A 21,511-nucleotide genomic window follows, 5' to 3' on the forward strand; every position below is an offset into this window, starting at 1 on the left:
TCACAAAAGCTAGAACACTGCATAGAAAGCAGCCTACACTGGCCAATGCTGAGGGGAGGGCTGGGGCCTTAAAGGGAGTTAGGCACCCATGTCCAGGCTGGAGGGAGGTACCTATCACCACTTGGGTTCACAGCTGTGCGCCCTCCTCTGAAGTTAGGCACCTATCGCAGGTCAGCCCTTTAAAAGTATGGTGATGGTGCCCCCTTTAGTCTACTGGCTAACACTAGCCCCAGGAACAGGGAGACCTGGGTTGAGGTCTCCCTTACCTGATGTAGGACAGGGATTTTAACTTGAGTGTTCAACTTCCCAAGTGAGTACTGTTCCCTAGGCATTCATACATGTGGGGCCCAAGGAATATTTCAGTATTTATACACAGGGGAACCACTGCCACAGGAGAGATTGAGAGGCTTGTGCCAGAATGCCCCATAGCCCAAGGGATAGGGTACCCACTGAAGACATGGGAGACCCACGTTCAAATCGGTGCTCTACATCGGGCAGCAAAAGTTATTGAAGCTAGACATATGCTCTAAAGCCAGAAGGGGCACTGCATCCTCCTCTCGGTACTTGGAATGGCTGTAAGTGTGCCCACAGCCCGGATGGGGCCCCAAAAGCAGGATAGGTGGGACAATGCTTAGTTTGAGAATTGGGAAAGTGGTGGATTAGCCCCTGGGTCGATGGGACCCATGCCCGGGGCACCGGTCAACTGGGGGGGGGTCTGAAAAAATCCACCACCATCAGCGGAAGCCTGAAGTCTTGTCTACCAGGTGGGTGGGGAAGGGGAAGTCCCTGCACTCCAATCTCATATAGCAGCGCTGGGTGGAAAAAGCTCCCCTCCCCCATCCGTGGCTACAGACCCCATCCCCAGCAGAAGGCACGGGACAGCAGGACGAGCTTCCGGACCTGCTCTGTGGCAGACGCACCCAGTGGGTGAGGCAGAAAAAAATGTATGGAGATATACCTATCTCATAGAGCTGGAAGGGACCCTGAAAGGTCATTGAGTCCAACCCCCTGCCTTCACTAAGCAGGACCAAGTACTGATTTTGCCCCAGACCCCTAAGTGGCCCCCTCAAGGATTGAACTCACAACCCTGGGTTTAGCAGGCCAATGCTCAACCCACTGCCAGCACCCTGACTCTGGTTCCCTGGGAGGGAGGCAGGGGAACCCCAACCCCCTGCTGCATCTCTGGGACTGGAGGAACTCTCCCTCTCCGCTGAGACCCCGGGTGGTGGCCTTGGGACAGAGCTTCTCCAGTCTTGGGGCTTCAGGGTGGGGGTGACAGAATGGGGAGATGCTGGATGGAATAGGGGTGGCCCCAAGGAAGGGGCAGAAAGAGGTGGGGAGGGGCTCCCCATTTGCTCTGTCCCAGGGCCCTAGGAACCTTAATCAATCTCTGCCATGGCAGGGTTATGCACTGGATGGTGGCAGAACTGAGGCAACTGTGCACAAACCCAGCTGCCAAAATGTAGGGACTTCAGGCTGCAGCTTAGCGAGGTTTTGTGAATGCCAGTGCCATCTAAATGTTGGACTTAGGTGACTAAAGTTGCAGTTATTCACAAGGCGGCTTGGTGCCTCTAGCCCAAAATGCCTTTGAAAGTAAATTTCAGTGCTGATGTAGCTGTGTTGGTCCCAAGATACTAGCGACAAGGCAGTGAAGTAATATCTTTTATTGGACCAACATCTGTGAGGGAAAGTTCAAAAGCTTGTCTCTTTCACGCACAGAAGTTGGTCTAATAAAATATAGTACCTCACCCGCCTTGTCTCTTTGAAAGTAAATGTCTCAGGAAAAGTATCAGGTATTTGTGATGCTCCCTGGAGCTACCCACAGCTGTAGGGTACCTCACCACCACCTGCCCTTAGTGTTAGGTAGTATTGTCTGTGCCTGAATTATCAGGCCCACTGGCCCCAAAGGAACAACACACACCAGCTTGTAAGATTCAGTGCAAAAGCACCATTTTGCTTAACACGACAGCACTTAGATTCATAATGAAAACAAGAATAAATTTATCATCAAAGAGCAGAGGTTCCAATAAGAGTGGGTCAGAATATTGGAAACAAATGGTTACATGTAAAACAAAAGCATAAAACTTTCTAGAGACCAAACAACTAACAGCTAAACCTTCTGTCTACAGAAGCTTTATCTTTGCCAAAGTTCTTTTCAGTATTTCCAACCAAGCCTGGTTGACCCCTTTCTCATAAGCAAAACTCCATCCTTTTTACTTCCTCATTGAAGGGTGCCTGAGAGTCTTCCATGCCTTCTAAGCAAACCTCTGACGTACCCCTCCAGGTAAGGCTCTTGCACCTGCTGTTTTGCTCTTCCTGTTAGATTCTTTCCTAACTTCTGACAAGCCTTTAATTGCCTTCAGGGCAGAATGGTAAGTGCACTGTGCACTGTGAATGAGCCAATGTACATGTAAACAGATAGATGCACAAAATGCCTCATCTGATAGAAAACCTGTTCTTCACCTTTGCTTTTCACCAGTTCCTACAGACTTTAGGCCCATATTTTCAGTATATATTCATAACTCCTTATATAATATTTGTACATACATTGCATAAGAATATTGATTCCCATAAGAGACAGGCTTGTATTCAAGACCTTAAAAGACACACTTTGGTGAACTAGAATGTACACACCAGACCCATGAGATTCCTGTCCTCACTCAGCACCTCCTCTTGCCAGCTGCAATTGAAAGGTTCTTGGGTCACAGTATGAAATGGAATGAATTTATAGCACATGCCAAGATTTGTCAGAGGGTCAATATAGTCCATTATCTCTAAAATTATCCAGAAAAGACAATGGAAGAATTTGGGATGTGTTAAGAATGAAGTCAGAGAAACTGCCATGGCAGGCATACCATTGTGCTACTGGAGGGACATGCAAAAGGTGCCAACCAAAAGAATTCCTCCACTGAACACTACTCAGCAAAAGAAAACATATGGGCCTTAACAACTGTAGGACATACAAACAGCAGCCCAAGATAGACAGGGGTAGTGGAGCCTGGGTCATGCCTGGGAAGGATTCCGATTCAGATGCTACTTTACTTCTCACATGTAGCTAAGTCTTACTTGTGTTCAAACTCCTGAGAGAAGTTCCGGAACAAAAGCTCTCCTTACTAGGGGACTGATTTTGCCAGCAATGCACATGCAGAATTTCCATTGATTGTAATGGATCAGGCCTTAAACAACTAAACCTGAAAACAGCCTTTTAATTAGCTGATTAATATGGTAAAGTGTCAAGTCGTATTTTTGCATTTTACAATATTTTCAACAGATAATGGCGATGAAAACCACTACTAACAATTAACGTTCTCTCCAATCACCATTTTGGATTAAAGCTCAGAGCTGTATCCCTTGTTCCAAATGCAGATCTCCTGTTAATGGGCATTTCACACATGAAATGAGTGAATAATTATGTGACAGAGAACCACAGCATGAATCCAGGGGGAGAATTTTTCTCAAAATATTGACGGGTCATTGTCATTAAAAAATAAATGTGGCAATGAACCAGTTGTGAATTCTAACTCTATTATTTGAGAGTAAGCAAACTATGTTCTCATGTGTCAGTGCTAAAGTTTTCTCTGATGTAAAATCCAGGTGCTCCTGTATTTATTTTTAAGCATTTTTTTAATTATCACAAAAGCTTTGTAGTGAAGAATATTAATGTACCGCATTTTGTATTGTTTGAACGTCAATCATGAAATGACTTAAGGCAAACTGCGGCTGCTATCTGGGAAACCTACATTTTGAGCGAAAACAATTTTGTGAGCATCCAATTTTGTATCCACTGTGCAGTGCACCATAATATAACAGCATTACAGCAAAGTACATGCTATATACAAGGAGGAGACTGCTTGACTGCAGCACAGAGACTTCCCAGTTCTCTTCACTTATCTTTGAAATTCATCCTTTATGATCCAACTTCTCCTCCTGGCATTTATTTGCTTTATGCACATGTTGTGCCTTGTTTATACAGTTTCTAAGATCCATGGGGCAGAGACTATCTTTACTGCCTGGGGCCCTTGCCCCTTATCAAACCCTCTTGCAGGGGCAGCTTCAGGCACCAGCACGCCAAGCGTGTGCTTGGGGCGGCAAGCCAAGGGGGGGCGTTCTGCTAGTCGCCGCGAGGGCGGCAGGCAGGTTGCCTTCGGTGGCATGCCTGTGGAGGGTCTGCTGGTCACATGGCTTCGGCAGACCTCCCGCAGGCTGACACTGAATCCACAGGACCGGGGACCTCCCGCAGGCAAGCCGCCAAAGGTAGCCTGCCTGCTGTGCTTGGGGTGGCAAAATACCTAGAGCTGCCCCTGCCCTCTTGACACTGCCACCATATAAATAAATAATGACAATGAATTCCCAACTTTAAGGTGATGTCTTTTGATAAACTTCAGACCTTTTAAGGCAGTGGTCCCCAAACTATGGGGCATGCCTGGGGGGAAGGAAGCACCACCAGCTCCACTCTGCCTCCACTTCTGTGCCAGTCCCACCCCTGGTCCCACTCTCCAGATGCAGATGCAGTCCCAGCTCTGCTCCTGACCCCCAGCCCCTGCTCTTGGCCACTGCGCAGCTGCCAGCCCCGCCTCTCGACCACCTCCTGGCTGTGGCTCCACTCCTGGCTCCCAGCCCACAGCCCGGCTGAGACTCCGCCCTCAGCTCGGGGAGGTGGGGACACATTCCATTACTGGTAATGGGGGGTGTGCAAGAGAAAAAGTTTGGGCTCCCCTATTTTAAGGGGCTTATTGTGGACAAATAACTCAACTTGCTCATTGCTGGAGGATGGGGAAAGTTATTTTTTGCATGGTTTTCCCATTAGCTCCTTTCTCATCTTAAATTTTTTTTAATGATGGATACAGACATCCTTGTACTAAGTGGAAGCCTCTTCTGGATAGTAAAAGCTCCTTTTGAAGTAAAGATCATGGAAAATTATTCTTGTGGTATTTCTGGTTGAAATACCAGAAGACTGACATATTTCTGTGGGTATTTTTCTATGAGAAAGATGACTGAGAGGCACGCAGGGTTTTTCTCCTGGCAGCAGCGGGTGGGTAACAGGATAACGTTACTCTATAGTATATACATATTGTATTCAATAGATTCAAATACAAGAAATGTAGCTAAATACCTTGATATTTACTAACAAGTTGGACTTATGTGTGCTGCTTAGTTTTATTAAATGTTTCCTTTAGAACAGAGAAAGTATTTAACAGTTCGTAGATTCTATGCTGATGGGCACAAAGTAAAACCTCAGACAGCGGCTGACAGTTAAAAAATAACTGAAATATAGTTAGGTCCCCGGTGGGTATAAATTGGCACAGCTTCATAGAAGTCAATGGAGTTATACCAATTTACACCTGCAGAGAATTTGGCCTATAGTATTCATTACAGGCATTTATATGGTGCTTTTCATCCTAGGGTATGTCACAGCTGGCTCGTGCCAGCTGGCTCAGACTGAGGGGATGTTCAATTGCAGTGTAGATGTCCAGGCTTGGGCTGGGGGCTGGGCTCTAAGATCCTGCGAGGTGGGAGGGTCCCAGATCTGTGTGCAGCATGAGCTGAAACATCTGCACCATAATTAAACAGCCCTGCAGCCTGAACCCTGGGAGCCCAATCAGCTGTCACAGGCCAGCCACGGATGTCTAATTGCACTGTACATTGCTTACATTGCTTTTCCATCCCCATATTCATGGGAAGATTCTGACGGAAAGGAAAATGTAAACGCATCTTCATTTTCCAATTTCCCAAATAAGCTTCCTACATTCCCATGTATGTAGCTAATACTCTATAACACCAACTCTGTCTCCTCCACTTCCAGGGCCGCAACTTTAAAAGGATAGAGACAAGGGATGACATTGACAGACTAGATGACAGAGGAAACCAAAAGTCAATTAGACAAATAGATGCATTTTGCAAGGCTTTCTAAATGTGGCCAATATTGGACTTAGGAGACTTTCTGGCTGTAGCACATTCCAAAGCTTTCTACCCACAATGATCTGGTTCCAGCTCCCTCAAGCCTCACCCTTACCTTAAGTGTTCCCCATAAGTACAGGCTGGATGGCGAGTCAGAAAGAGTTCTGAGACAGATCAGGTCTCCACCATTTAGGCCCCAATCCATAAAGGTATTTAGACACTAAGTTCCAGTTTTAGGTTCCACTGCAATCCACAAAACTCCCACCGAACTCTGCAGGCACCTAAACTCACTTGGTGCCTATATTTTCAGGGTAAAAATTCCCTCAGCACCTAACTGACTCTGGGCATGCACACAGCTACCTAACTCCAGGTGTTCAGATGTCTATCTCCCACCTAAGCTCCAGAGCAATCCACAAACTGGGGGAAGGCAGGCAGATGAATGCCTATCTTGTGTGCTGGGCCCACTCCCATAGCTGTGCTGAGAGGCTGCCTACCAGGTCTCATTCAAAATATGATCACTGGATGAGGTGGTGCTGCTACTCAACTTATAGCCCAATGGTTCGAGCACTCAACTGGGATATCAGAAATACAGGTTCAGTTCCCCCCTCTCTGGAAGAGGGGCAGCAAGGATTTGAACAGGGATCTATCCACTTCCTAGGAGAGTGCTCAAACAACTGAGCTATGGAATATTGTAATGTGGGACTGCATCAGTCTCTCCTGTTGAAACTGTTCCACTGTAGAAAAATAATGAAAGAGTGTTTGGAGCAGGATAACTGTACCCTGGGTGTCCACCTCACAGGTTGGTACCCTAACAACTGGGCTACACAGTCATTCTCTCTCTTTCTGGCCCAATGACTGTTCCATCATGGATAAATACTTAAATAATCATCAAGCTTCACACACAACTTAGGTGGCCAAATGCCTGTCTTCCCTGGGTTTGTGAATTGCTCTGGGGTTTAAGTGGGTGTTTAGTGCATCACAGTGGTCCCAAAACTGGGATTTAGGCACCTAACTCCTTTTGTGCATTCAGGCCAAAATACCAAATACTCTAATTACAGAATTACTTCAGTTTGCAAAGTTGGCTAAAACACTCACTCACAAAACCAGATATGATAATTGACAAACAAGTTTATTTTAAAAATACGTACATTTTTACTTTAAATGAGACAATCAGCTGATTTCTGAATGCTGTATTTAGCTCAATAAACAAATTCAAACAGTGTTTAATGATGCAGTAAAATGGTTAATTTTTTTTTACAATAAATGAGTTAATTAAAAACATACAAAACAGTATTTATACTACTGACAGCAAGTGTTCTGTTGCTATAACTGACACCAAAACCAGCCTCCATTTTTTGATATCATACATTTAATTTATTCAACATGGAGGTTTAACACTTAGTAAAAGGTACTGAATTAATTGAATATGCTATTGCCCATTGACATTTTTGCTGTTTATGTTAACATGTGCAAGTTAAAGGAGAGCTTATCAAAAGGTTTCATGAAAACACAACATTAAATCATTAAAAGTGATAAAAATAAAACATCTCAGAGCATGTATGATTAGTGGAGAATATTTAAATGCTCTTGATGCAAGTACAGTAATGTCAGCTTACATTAAATGACAGAGAAGTGAAATGTTACGGATTTTTCTTAAGTTGCTGAAAACAAGGGTCAAGGCTAAGCAGCAAAAATATACAAAAGGAAGTCAAGAAATATATTCAAAAGAGTGTAAATGGCTTTGTATTTTGTGATGAAGAGTGAAAACCTTTCAGAGAGGAAGAATGTGATGATTGCTGATCCTGTCCAAATGCAAATGGAAAACTGAAGTCATCTTTTCCATCCCCATATTCATGAAATGACGACTCTGACGGAAAGGAAAATGTAAACGCATCTTCATTTTCCGATTTCCCAAATAAGCTTCCTATAGGGAATACATATTTTAATTAATCTGTTAAATTAGATTAAATCTTATTGTAAGACAATTGCAACAATAGACCGTATTTCTGAAATAATGTACAGTACTTTAACATCCTGTTGAATATCAGCATACAATGGCATGTTTATTCATGCATTAGAAATGGAGCTCCCATTACCGAGACACTGTGTTCAATGAAGGCTAGCAAGACAGTTGCATCTAACGGATTAGAGCCTTTCATGGTGTTCTATAGAGCCCTTCCTAATGGTCCACAGAATGAAATATTTTGAGACAAGCTGTAGAAGGATTGGGTGTTGAGAAGGGAGGTGGTCCATTAAAAAGTTCTTTTCTTACAAAGTGGTCACAAAATGAAAAGCCCCACTGATGGAAGACTGAGTCCACTATGGCCAGGTGAAGGAACCACTCATGGCCATGGACCTGCTGAGATGGTCCACCAACTCATTCTGTACTCCAGGGAGTACGATGCTTGCAGGTGTATCAAGTGCTCCACACAGAAGTCCAACAGAATGAAGGCTTCCTGGCACAGGGGAAAGGAGCGTGCATCCCACAGTTTGTTTATCTAAAACATTGTCGTGACGTTGTCTGTCATGACTGAGAGACATCTCCCTGCTAGGTGGGCTCTGAAAGTCTGGCATGCCAGGCGCACTGCTCTCAGCCACAGCGCTGGATAGAGCAGGCTGTCACGCTGGGACCTGGACCTTCTGTTCCTGGTCCTATCAAAGTGGTAGGATTCCGACTCCGAGGTCTCCAAAAAGGACGACCACGAAGAAGTGGTACTCCGTGGCGCCAGTGAGTGGTGCCGAGAACTGGGGGACCAGTTCAGCTCCCCCACATAGGCGGACTGTGCCGGGGAGAGATGTGTTGGAGATGAGGATCGGCGCACCATCATTGCTGGCTTGCCCCTTGATGGGATCGGGGGCTGGGTGGTCATCGGTGACTTGGATCTCCTCTGCAGGGAGGACAGCACTGTGAGGCGCATAAGGTCCTGAGCTGCCTCAAATGCCTCCGGCGTTGAGGGGAGCTGGAGCTGCCCACCATGTCAGTCCAGAGAGTGGTGAGGATTTGAACTCAACAGGACCCTGGATGGAGCAGGAGTTGACAAGACACTAAGAGGCAGAGGAGTCGAGGTGACATGGCCTGAGTCAGGTCTCCCTGACGAAGGCTCCCTGGGCTTGGAGAGGGGAGAGCAACCCCTCTCTGGACTTTTCTTTTTTTGAGGCACCAGGGACTGAGACCAGTGCCTGACAGAAGATTGTCTATGGGCAGAGCTGTGGCGGTGCTGTGACTCCTTGGGGTCCTTCCTTGGCACCAGCTCACACACCATCGGTGATGGAGCACTGAGCATCGACGGGGAGGTGTTGGGCGTGGGTTCTGCCGATCCCGGATTGGATTGTGGCCAGAGTGCCACCTCCAGTAGAAGGATCTTGAGCCTTTTCTCCTGGTCTTTTAAGGTCTTAGGGCAGAACCCTTTGCAAATTCTGCACCTCTCCTTCTGGTGGCTCTCCCCACGACACTGCAGACTGGAAGGGTGCAGGTTGCTCTTAGGCATAAATTTTCCACAGTCCTCACAGAGCTTGAACCTGGGGACTGGGACATACCCCTGTACTGAGGGAGCATTGGTGGGGTGAACCCCCGAAAGGAAACTTATGAAATACTACTAATACTAACTAACACTAGTAACTACTAAGAACTATAAACACGAAAAGTGGACACTGCCCAAATGTGCTAGCAAAGCAAGAGCAACAGTTTATTCCAGCTAGCCATCACCAGTAGTAAGAAGGAACTGGGGAGGACGGGGCGGCAGGGCCCTATATTGGGCGCCACAAAGGCATGACTCCAGGGGCGCCCAGGCCGACCCTGTGGATGCTGCTAAGGAAAAAATCTTCCAGCTGTCGTGCACACGGCGTGCACACACCTGATTGGAATTGACATGAACAAACACTTGAAGAAGAGCCACTGCTACAGATAAAAGAACTATTTAACTATCAGAGTTTTGAATTTCATAACATGGAATTACACACTTTCCCATACCAAAACAAAATCTTAAAAAAGGAGTTTAATCCCACAGACATGTGATAAAGATGAGTTTTGTATCACACATATGTATACAATTATATATACATGCTTTGCTATAGTCTAACAGATAATGACTGGCCTGTGAAGTTCTATGCTCCAAATGAGATGAGATGATAATTCCCACTATGATGTTAGAGAGAGACAGAGGGTGAAATCCTGGCACAAAGCTCCCATTGACTTCAGTGAAGGCAGGCTGTCAACAAGAGGGTAGAAGCAGAATAGCTCCTTTGATTTCGCTGGAGCCATGTTGATATTTACCAGTTGAGGACCTGGCCCAGAGGGTCTGATTTTCCTCTCATTCACATCAATTTTACATTGATTTAGACAGAAGGAAGTAAGAGCAGAGTCAGGTCCAAGGATTTCACTAACAACATGGAAACATTACTTGCACTTTAGAAAGAGATGTCCAAAGATACACAACTTCTCCTTCTTACATTGATAGCCCAAAATGTTATTAACAGATCCACTGTGCAATTACAATGAACTGGAAGCCTTGGGGTAACTCATAGGCATTTAGCTGTGCTATGGCTGTTTTACATTTAATAGGACAGAAATTAGGTTTTTTAATGAGTGACAAAGCTCTCAGAATTGCTCCTTTCACCTTGGTGTTCTATCTCTTGATTTTTTCCAAGTACATCTAATGCCAGACTTCCCACTGCCCCTCCACCGCCTCTCTCCTCCCACATCTTCTTGCCTCCTCTTTCATGTAAATGTTGTCCAGTCTTTGTGGCTCTCTGATGTAATATTCAGGGACATATTTTGTGCTGTTTCAAATACACATATATACAATGCACCACAAATTACACGGTTACAGTTTTACCATTGCACCATCATTGAACAACATTTCTGTAAATCAGGGATCTCTTCTTGAACAGAGCTACAAGTTTAAATCATCAATTACACTAATATGAATAGAATAAATTGGTATATAAAAGTACTTTTCACTTTCAAAGCTTACCAATATCTTTGTGTGGGGAAACAGGGTTTATGTTTCCTGCAGAATAACTTTCATCGGTCTGAAACATAGTAGCCATTATATTTAACAGATAAGAAAACTATAATATAAACTATAATACTGATATAAGCATTGATTAATTTTAAAAAATTTAATCATTATGAAATTATGTAATTATCTAAATAGTTACATTTAAAGACATTAAAATAGTCTGTTTTACCTCTTCAGTCAATATTTAAAGATACAAATGATTCACTACAGTGGTAACTAGTAAAACTATAGTACAAAAAAATCAGCTTTTGACCAGCTTCTAATTCTGGCAGCATATTCCGGTAAAGGGCTAATGTTGTTGTTATCATTCCATCTTTAATTCCAAAAAGTAATCAGCAACTCACAGAAAGATGGCATCCAAAGTCACCCTGTTGGATAGCCTTTATATGACAACTCTTTGGCGTATGAAGCTATATCACACACTGCAAAGAGCTACTGCAGTCAGGAACGCCGCCAGCTTTTTTGCCGCCCTAGGCGGTGGAAGGTCCCGCCCCCGAAATGCCGCCCCTCACAGAGGCGGCAGAAGGTCCCGTCCCCGAAATACCGATGACGACCGGGACAGCCGAAGATCCAGCCACCGCAGTCGCCATTCCCCAAATGTTAGTGCCCTATGCGACTGCCTAGGTCGCCCAATGGATTGCGCCGGCCCTGACTGCAGTAAAATGTTGTTGTAATATGATCTTCGTGCCATGGGTACAGAGATGATCTCAAGAACCCTTCCAGTCCTACAATTCTATGATTCTTTTGTTGAATGAAGTTCGAGCACAAGCACTCACTACTTTAGTAAGCCATTTTATACAGATGTTCTGATTAATTACTAATCTTTCCATATGGCTTCTGAAAAGTTCTATAGAGCAGATAACATGAGGGGATCAATCCTCTGTGCAGCTGAGGTGTGAAGATGGGGAACAGAGAGGCAAAAATGGCTCCATGCTACATTTGTGAATCCCCATCCCTGGGAGCAGCAGGGGGCTGGTTCAGCTCCCAGTGCAATTTAAACAGCCCAAGCTCTCCGTGGAGTTCTAGCTATGTCCTTTTGCCCCAGCCAGATCTGCCAGGCTTACATGTGGCAGTGGGACTACACAACAGGGCCATTCCACAACAGAAACTCAACCAAAAGATAACTTGGGGAGATGTCAGATTCATATTCAGGGCTTGAAAAATCCATTTGCTCTGCATGAGTAGGAAACTTTCCCATGTAAATGATATCACCCTTTGCAGAAGCTAAGCTTTCTTTAAAAAAATTAAAAAAAAGAAAAAGAAAGAAAAGCCCTAATGTATGGTTGCAAAGTAAGCCTTCTAAACTGGAATTGAGTGTTACTAATGCATTGTTTGCTTGTATCTGCAAAGTCCTGTCAATTTTCACTGCTGTTTTTCAAGTTGATAAGAATCAAAGCAATTTCCTTCTGCTGCCTCTTTGGAAACCTAAGCAGAGGCTGGGACTTGAGCTATGCCCTGGGGAGGGGGACACAGCAAAGAAGTCTGAAGGAAGGGAAGAGTAGCAGAACCACCCCCTCTTTCCTCTGTTCAGGAGCCAGAAGTGGCAGAAGGGTCCTCAGCCCAGATCCTCAAAGGTATTTAAATGCCTCATTTCCATCAGAATTAGGCAACTAAATACCTTTGAGAATCTGAGCCCTGTTGCCTTCCATTATACCAAAAGCACAAGGGCCAGCCCCAAAGAGAAAAAAAATCATACCTGATCAGAAATTCTCTTACTGGGATTAGCAGTAGAAAAGCACTGCCAAAGGATTTATTTTATAAAAGTAAACAAGCTAGTAAACAAGTGACAATGTAAGTGAACACAAAGGATGCTGGAAACCTTCTACACAATCAATGAAGTTTTCTGAGAATATTTCACTTTGTGAAAATCAACTGATCATACCTTTAAGATTCAATATTACCTGGTCTGATGAATTTTCTGCTCCGAATACAGATGAGTCAAATAAATTAAAGCCAGGTGACTTCTGGGTACAGGGCATAAGAAAAGAAAAAGCAGGTGATTTTGGTGCTGGTCCTGCACAACCTAAATTATGACTCCTGTAATGAAAGAAAGGAAGAAACATATGAAAGCATTTTATATTGAGAGTTATAAAACAGACCCTATGATTTAATAAAATACCCTTAGGTATATTGGGTTTGAGTCTGTTCCCACAATGGTTTTACAATGGTGTAACTTCATTGACTTTAAAGAGTTACTCCTGATTTACACCTATGTGAAATCAGAACCAGGCTTCTTGTTCTACTTTCCTCTGTCATTAATTCCTGGCCCTTACACCAACACTTGCTTCCTGTAGTACAATGTAGGTAAGAATATTACTAATAAGAACATAAGAACAGCCATACTGGGTCAGACCAAAGGTCCACCTACCTCAGTATCCTGTCTTCCGACAGTGGCCAACGCCAGGTGCCCCAGAGGGAATTAATAGAACAGGTAATCATCAAGTGATCCATTCCCTGTCACCCATTCCAAGCTTCTGACAAACAGAGGCTAGGGACATCATTCCTGAACCTGGACCCACTGATGGACCTATCCTCCATGAATTTATCTAGTTCTTTTTTGAACCCTATTATAGTCTTGGCCTTCACAACATCCTCTGGCAAAGAGTTCCAAAGATTGACTGTGCATTGTGTGAAGAAATACTTCCTTTTGTTTGTTTTAAGCCTGCTACCTATTAATTTCATTTGGTGACCCCTAGTTCTTGTGTTATGAGAAGGAGTAAATAACACTTCCTTATTTACCTTCTCCACACCAGGGATAATTTTATAAACCTCTATCATGTCCTCCCTTAGTCATCTCTTTTCCAAGCTGAAAAGTCCCAGTCTTATTAACCTCTCCTCATATGGAAGCCTTTCCATGCCCTTAATCATTTTTGTTGCCCTTTTCTGAACCTTTTCAAATCCCAATATATCTTTTTTGAGATGGAGCGACTTTAAGCATATCATATGTTTCTCCCCCGAACAGATGCCCAAAGCAAAGAGTTTAAGAAAGAAAAACTACACAGTCTAGCAACTTTTTCATTAGATTAAAAAAAAAATGTTCATCCTTTGAATGTTTCCCACAGACATAAATAACCCCTGTCTATGGAGTTCTTTCCCACCAGGAGAAGCAGAGTGAGTTCATTGTAACCAGTCAGAGCAAAAGATCAAACATCAAAAAATACCTTATTTACAGATAAATGCTGTAATACCAAAATCAATAATATACTGTAAAAATATCCCTTAACAGAAGGACTTTCATACCAGGGGAAACATCCAAACTTGTTACTAATGTGTGACAAGAAATTGGAAGTAAAAAATAAATAATCAAATACAATCTCACATACACAAATTCTCAATAAGAGAGTTATTTGGAAAGTAGTAATGCTGAAAAAGGTTTTGTGTGCTGGAGAGCTAGTTAAACATGAATTTCAAATCTAATATAGCAGCAAAAGAAGCCAGAGCAATTTTGGCCTACATAAACAGACAGATCTTTTTCTCCTGCAGATTCTGTGGTTAAGAAATAATATCAGATTTATGTCTTCTCAATCATTTCCATGGCAATAGAGTGTGAGATCATAAATGCAGGATTATGATTTCATTTCAGTATTACAGAGAATAAGCAGCTAGATTCTGGGGGAGAAGGCCCTTATTTAGGCATCAATGCCTCAAATAAAACAAAAGAAAAACAAAGAATAAGTGCCCAGTACACTATTGAATATATATAAATGTTCTCTTTCAAGTCTGCTTCAGTATGAATGTCCCTCGGAAACAAAATTCTATTTGCTATCATAATAATTTTAATAAAACGTGAACATTGTTCAGCACTGTCTTGCAGGAAAAGAGTGTGTTTTTGCATAGCAAAATTAATCAAAATGTTTATAAAATGCACATCAACATGACATGGCTCTTAAAAGATCAATAAAATTAAAATCCTACAATTCAAATGGAGGAGTTTTAGGAAACTGGGCTTTCTTCCCATTAGATTCTGATAGTCTTATAAATAAAGGCATCTCAGGGGTTTTCAGTAAATGTTCAGTACTTCCTTCTGCTGCTTCAGGATTATCCTCACTTGACTTAATAAAACACTCTGTGTGTACATTCTGTTAAAAAACAAATGTCATATTAAAAAAAGCACACTTATGGCATTTACATCTTTTACAAAATGTCAATAGTCCTTTTATCAATAAATGTTTTGACTGTATTTTTGTCTCCATTGTTTAGGTAAAAAGTTTAATATTCATAAAAAATAAGCTATTTAACTATTTAATAAGCTATTTAATAAACTGCTAAAGTTGTAATATCTTTTATTTTTTATTGGACCACCTTCTGTTGATGAAAGAGGCAAGCTTTCAAGTTTACACAGGACTTGAAAGCTCATCACTGTCACCAACAGAAGTTGGTCAAATAAAAGATATTACCTCACCCACCTGGTATTTCTAATATCCTGAGACCAGCACCACTACATATGCACACTATAGTTACCTTTGCATATTAAACTATGTGGTTTACAAAAAAAAATCACATATGGATTGAGACCATATATTAAAAGTTGCAGCACAAAATGAAATTTGGGAAACTTACAAAAAGACTGAAAATAGGGATTTAGAATGGAAGAGTTACCTCAACCTTACCCATCTGTAACAGCACTACATTTCTAATAGTGGAACTATTTTGATGTAATGCTTTTAATAGTAATGGAAAGGGATAACCTTTCAGTACTCTCCAGTGGAATTAGGGGACATCACCATGAGAACATACTTTATTTCACTGAGACTCTCTCTTCCCAAAGAAAAAGGTTAGATTAGAATGGACACTTGCACTCTGAGCAGGAAATCTCCACCAGGACACAGGTGATATTTTTGTAAAGGAGATCCTTCTCCACAAACAGCACTCAAAATGAGAGCTTTTAATGGAACTTAAAACATAGATCTGGATGGTTGAAAGTTGATGCTAGACAAATTCAGATTGAAAATAAAGTGTCAACTTTTAACAGTGAGGGTAACTAAGCACTGGAGCAATTTACCAATGATCATGGTGGAGTCTACATCTCTGGCAAATTTTAAATCGAGACTGGATTTAAAAAAAAATGCTGTGTCTAGTCAAAAGGAATTATTTTGGGGAAGTTCTATGACCTGAATTATACTGGAGGTCAGACTTGGTCCCTTCTGTTCTTGGAATCTATGAACCTCAATAAATGGAATCCTATATTTGGAAGACAGCCAAGTAGAACAACTACAAAACTTCTACTGTGATAACTGTATAGGACATTGGCTATGAAATAAAAAGGTATAAACACACTCCAAGTTTCAGTAGCCTGATTAAGGATTCCAGGATTTCGCTTATTTAGTCAAAACTGACCTCTACCATGTAACTCTTTTCCCATGAATAAAGAGGTCTTTGCTGCCTGCTCTTAATGAACCAAATTCTACCGTCTTTACTCAGGCAAAAATTGCGTTGATCTGAAAACGCAATGAGTTTTACCATGACAACTTGCAAAGTGCAATCTTGGTAGTTTAACAGAGTTAAAGTTCAGTTTTCCCCACCTTTGTCTAGATTGTGCAATTTAAGGATTCAGAAACCTGTGGATGACCATTTCATAGGTTCTAATGCCAAAAGGGACCAAGTCTGACCTGCTCAAGCAAATCGGTGCTGGGGCTCGAGCAATTTTTTTTACTCTCATAATTGATGTGGCAAGCCCAGAGGTACCAGGCTATGATCTGCCACACTTAGAGGTGCCGCAGCTCAGCCCTGGCAAGCTCTGGCACAAATTAAGCATTGGCCTCTAGGTGCCACTGTGATATGTCTGTACATAATGAAGTAGAAATGACAAAAATGTTTAATATTTTATAGGATAGCTTCAGCCTGAGCTTCTGCCAGTGTAGATACAGGGGCCCCAAGACGGAAAATCTCTGGGAAGAGTTTGTGGTGGCTGAAAGCTGCTATCAGCACCACTCAGCTGGGGGATGATAGAAGTCAGTATAGCCCAAAACTTGGCCAGTGCAGGCTGAAGAAGGGGCATGTAGGCAGGATGATTGAGGTATGTGATGAATCAGCGCATCCTCTCAACATATACTCTCTGTAGAAATTAAATGGCCTTCATGCACCAAAAGGAACAAGGAAGCATAAGTGTAAGTATCACCATTTGTCCTTACACAAGGTAAATTCCCTGTATTGCGCAGAGAAATCAACTGTTGTATGGAAATGTAATTTGTACCTCATTCTACCACCTTATTTGAACCAGGCTCCATATAAAATTAATTCCCAAACTATTAGTCCAATGGCAATCTGAATGTAGCACATCTCTACCATAATACAAATACTAATAATAAATCAAAATAAATTCACATTAGGTAACATTCCAATTATTTAGTGACTTTAATTAATACCAGAATCCATGAACATGTACCAGAAAAAGACATTTACTCACCTTTGTAACTGTTGTTCTTCGAGATGTGTTGCTCATATCCATTCCAGTCAGGTGTGTGCGCGCCGCGTGCACGTTTGTCGGAGAAACTTTTACCCTAGCAACACTCGGCGGGTCGGCTGGGTGCCCCCTGGAGTGGCGCCGCTATGGCGCCAGATATATATCCCAGCTGACCCGGCCACCCTTCAGTTCCTTCTTGCAGGCTACTCCGACAGTGGGGAAGGAGGGTGGTTTGGAATGGATATGAGCAACACATCTCGAAGAACAATAGTTACAAAGGTGAGTAACTGTCTTTTCTTCTTCGAGTGATTGCTCATATCCATTCCAGTCAGGTGATTCCCAAGCCTTACCTAGGCGGAGGGGTCGGAGTGAGATGTGGCAGTATGCAGAACCGCTGCGCCAAAGGCTGCATCATCTCTAGCTTACTGGACCAGCGCGTAGTGTGAGGTGAAGGTGTGGACCGATGACCAGGTCGCTGCACGGCATATCTCCTGGATAGGCACGTGCGCCAGGAAGGCGGCTGATGACACTTGAGCTCTGGTAGAATGCGCTGTGAGATGGCCCGAAGGGACATGAGCTAGGTCATAGCATGTGCGGATGCATTCTGTCACCCAGGAGGAGATTCTCTGGGAGGAGACTGGCAGACCTTTCATCCATTCCGCGACCGCCACAAACGGCTGGGGAGACTTCCGGAAGGGCTTCGTCCGCTCAATATAGAAAGCGAGCGCTCTGCGTACATCTAAGGAGTGTAGCTGCTGCTCCCGGCAAGAAGAGTGGGGCTTCGGAAAGAAGACCGGGAAGAACATGTCCTGGTTGATATGGAAGGCAGACACTACCTTAGGGAGGAATGCCAGATGAGGTCGCAGTTGTACCTTGTCCCTATGAAAGACAGTGTACGGCGGGTCCACAGTGAGCGCTCTCAGCTCGGAGACCTGCCTGGCCGATGTAATGGTCACCAGGAAGACTGTTTTCCATGATAGGTACAGGAGCGAGCAAGTCGCTAGTGGCTCAAAGGGTGGGTGCATTAGTCTGTTTAGGACCAAACTGAGATCCCAGGTAGGGGCAGGGCGACATACAGGGGGATAGAAGTGCTCTAGGCCCTTAATGAACCGAGAGACCAAGGGGTGGGAGAACACTGAGTGACCACCCTTGCCTGGCTGGAAAGTGGATATAGCCGCTAAGTGCAGCGCACCTTCAGAGAGGATGTCACCAGGCCCTGCTGCTTAAGGTACCAGAGGTAGTCTAGGACCGTGGGAATCGAGGCCTCCGAGGGAGTAACGCTCTGTGTTGCGCACCAGCAAGAGAAGCATTTTCACTTCGCCAAATACGTGGAGCGGGTGGAAGGCTTCCTGCTACTGAGGAGAATATGCTGTACCGGAGTGGAATAGCGTAACTCCGCTGTGTTTAGCCATGCAGGAGCCACACCATGAGGTGGAGGGCTTGCAGGTCTGGGTGGCGAAGCCTGCCGTGGTCTTGAGTGATCAGGTCTGGAAGGAGAGGGAGGGGAACTGGGGTGGCCATGGACAGATCTAGCAGGGTGGTGTACCAGTGCTGTCTGGGCCCCGCAGGCGCAATCAGGATCGGATGCACTTTGTCCCTGTGGAGCTTTAACAGGACCTTGTGCACCAAAGGAAATGGAGGGAAGGCATATAGCAGGTGGTGCCTCCACGACAGGAGGAATGCGTCTGTGATCGACCCCGGAGAGAGACCCTGAAAGGAGCAAAACTCCTGGCACTTCCTGTTCGAGCGGGAGGCGAACAGATCTATGAGGGGAAATCCCCACCTCCGGAAGATCAAATGGATGACATCCAGCCTTATTGACCACTCATGACAGAGGAAGGACCGGCTGAGCCGATCCGCCAGAGCGTTCCGAACCCCTGGGAGAAAGGACGCCACCAGGTCTATCAAGTGGGATATACAGAAATCCCAGAGTCGAATGGCCTCTTGACACAGGGGAGACGAGCGGGTCCCCCCCGTTTGTTGATATAGTACATGGCTGTTGTGTTGTCCGTGAACACAGAAACACAACGGCCGTGAAGATGTTGCTGGAACGCCTGGCACGCAAGGCGGACTGCTCGCAACTCCCGGACATTTATGTGGAGTGTCAGCTCCTGGGAGGACCAAAGCCCTGGGTACGAAGGTGACCTAGTTGGGCCCCCAAACCGAGGGATGACGCATCCATCATTAAGGCCAGCGACGGCGGCCGTGGATGGAATGGCATCCCTACACATACCAGGGATGGAGTTAGCCACCAATCGAGGGAGCAGAGGGGGCTCGGGGGAACTGTCACGACGGGAGGACGTCTATAGGGTCCCCGCCCGGGCGGAAGACCGAATGGAGCCACGTTTGAAAGGGTCGCATGTGGAGTCTGGAATACTTGGTCACATAAGTACATGCGGCCATATGCCCCAGGAGGCCGAGGCAGGTGCGAGCTGAGGTGATTGGGGAGGCCTGCAAACCTCGGATGATCGATACGATCGCCTGGAAACAGGGCTGCGGCAAGTAGGCCCTGGCTTGAGTGGAATCCAGCGTTGCCCCGATGAAGTCCAGCCTTTGTGTGGGGACCAGGGTGGATTTCTCGGTGTTGAGGAGTAGGCCCAACCGGGAGAATAGGTCCGCAATTATGCCGACAGACCTGAGTCTGAGAGGTCCCCTTGATGAGCCGGTTGTCCAGATACGGGAACACATGTATCTGTTGCTGGCGGAGGTGGGCGGCAACGACAGCCATACACTTTGTGAACACCCTCGGGGCCGTGGAGAGGCTGAAGGGGAGGACTGTGAATTGGAAGTGCTGGTGGTTGACCATAAAGCGAAGGTACTTCCTGTGTGGTGGAAAGATGGCAATGTGGAAGTACACGTCCTTCATGTCGAGGACGGCATACCAGTCTCCAGGATCCAAGGACGGGATAATAGTTCCCAGGGAGACCGTGCGGAACTTCAACTTGAGCATCCATTTGTTGAGTCCTCGTAGGTCTAGGATAGGTCTGAGGCCTCCCTTGGACTTGGGAATCAGAAAATAGCGGGAGTAAAACCCCTTCCCCCTCTCGTCTAATGGTACCTCCTCTATGGTTCCCGCGGCGAGGAGAGACTTTACCTCTTGTAAGAGGACTTGCTCATGAGAGGGGTCCCTGAAGAGGGACCAGGATGGGGGGCAGGAGGGTTGGGATGAAGCAAATTGGAGGTGGCATCCTTGCTTCACCATGCGTAGAGCCCAAAGATCCGAAGTCAGTTGGGATCACACCAGGAGGAAGTAGGAGAGATGGTTGGAGAAAGGAGGTGAAGGATCCTGTCTTGAGACTGGTATGCCATCCCCGGGCACACCTTCAAAAGTTGGACTTAGGCTCCGGTGGTGCCTTAGAGGGCCCGTGGTTTTGGCCCCCTTGGGGACCGGATTGGCGTCTACGGCCACCCCACCCGTGCCTTCTACTGAGGTCCTGTCTGTGCCGAGGCGTAAAGTACGGGCGGTGTGTTTGGGGTCTGAAGGGTCTACGTTGGGTTACCAGGGTATGCATGCCCAACGAGTGCATGATGACCCTATTATCCTTCAGGCTCTGCAACTTGGGATCAGTCTTTTCTGAGAACAAACCCTTGCCATCAAAGGGTAAGTCCTGGATGGTGTACTGAAGCTCAGGAGGCAGGTTAGAGACCTGGAGCCAGGAGATATGCCTCATGGTGATGCCCGAGGCCAAAGTTCTGGCCGCCAAGTCGGCCACGTCTAGGGAGGCCTGGAGAGAGGTCCTGGCCACTTTCTTCCCTTCCTCCAGGAACGAGCTAAATTCCTGGCGTGAGTCCGGGGGTAGCAGTTTGGTGAACCTACCCACCTCTGCCCAGATGTTATAGTTATATCGACTCAGTAGAGCCTGCTGGTTGGCCACTCGGAGCTGTAGGGCCCCAGCTGAGTACACCTTACGACCCAGGAGATCCATCCGCCTGGCCTCCTTGGACTTTGGGGCAGGCGCCTGCTGGCCATGGTGTTCCCTTTCGTTGACCGACTGGACAACTAAGGAGTAGGGAGGAGGATGAACGTACAAGTACTCATACCCCCGAGAGGGTACCATGTACTTTCTCTCAACTCCCTTTGCCATTGGTGGAATGGAGGCTGGAGACTGCCAGAGGGTGTCGGCAGTGGCCTGGATAGTCTTAATAAACAGCAGTGCCACCCGGGTGCGGGCATTGGCGGTGAGGATGC

At 45.2% G+C, this 21,511-nt stretch overlaps 1 protein-coding gene across 1 annotated transcript in view; it reads right to left on the bottom strand.

Moving 5' to 3' along the window:
• Window positions 1–7,370: 7,370 nt before the first annotated feature.
• Window positions 7,371–21,511, bottom strand: part of C4H14orf39 (chromosome 4 C14orf39 homolog) — a 50,789-nt gene continuing 36,648 nt past the window's right edge. The window contains 4 exon segments of the mRNA XM_030559294.1: window positions 7,371–7,822; window positions 10,872–10,929; window positions 12,821–12,956; window positions 14,835–14,998. Coding sequence (XP_030415154.1) covers window positions 7,620–7,822; window positions 10,872–10,929; window positions 12,821–12,956; window positions 14,835–14,998 — 561 coding nt within the window. The 3' untranslated portion in view covers window positions 7,371–7,619.

Source organism: Gopherus evgoodei, chromosome 4 (assembly GCF_007399415.2).
Source record: "Gopherus evgoodei ecotype Sinaloan lineage chromosome 4, rGopEvg1_v1.p, whole genome shotgun sequence".
NCBI classification, from domain to species: domain Eukaryota; kingdom Metazoa; phylum Chordata; order Testudines; family Testudinidae; genus Gopherus; species Gopherus evgoodei.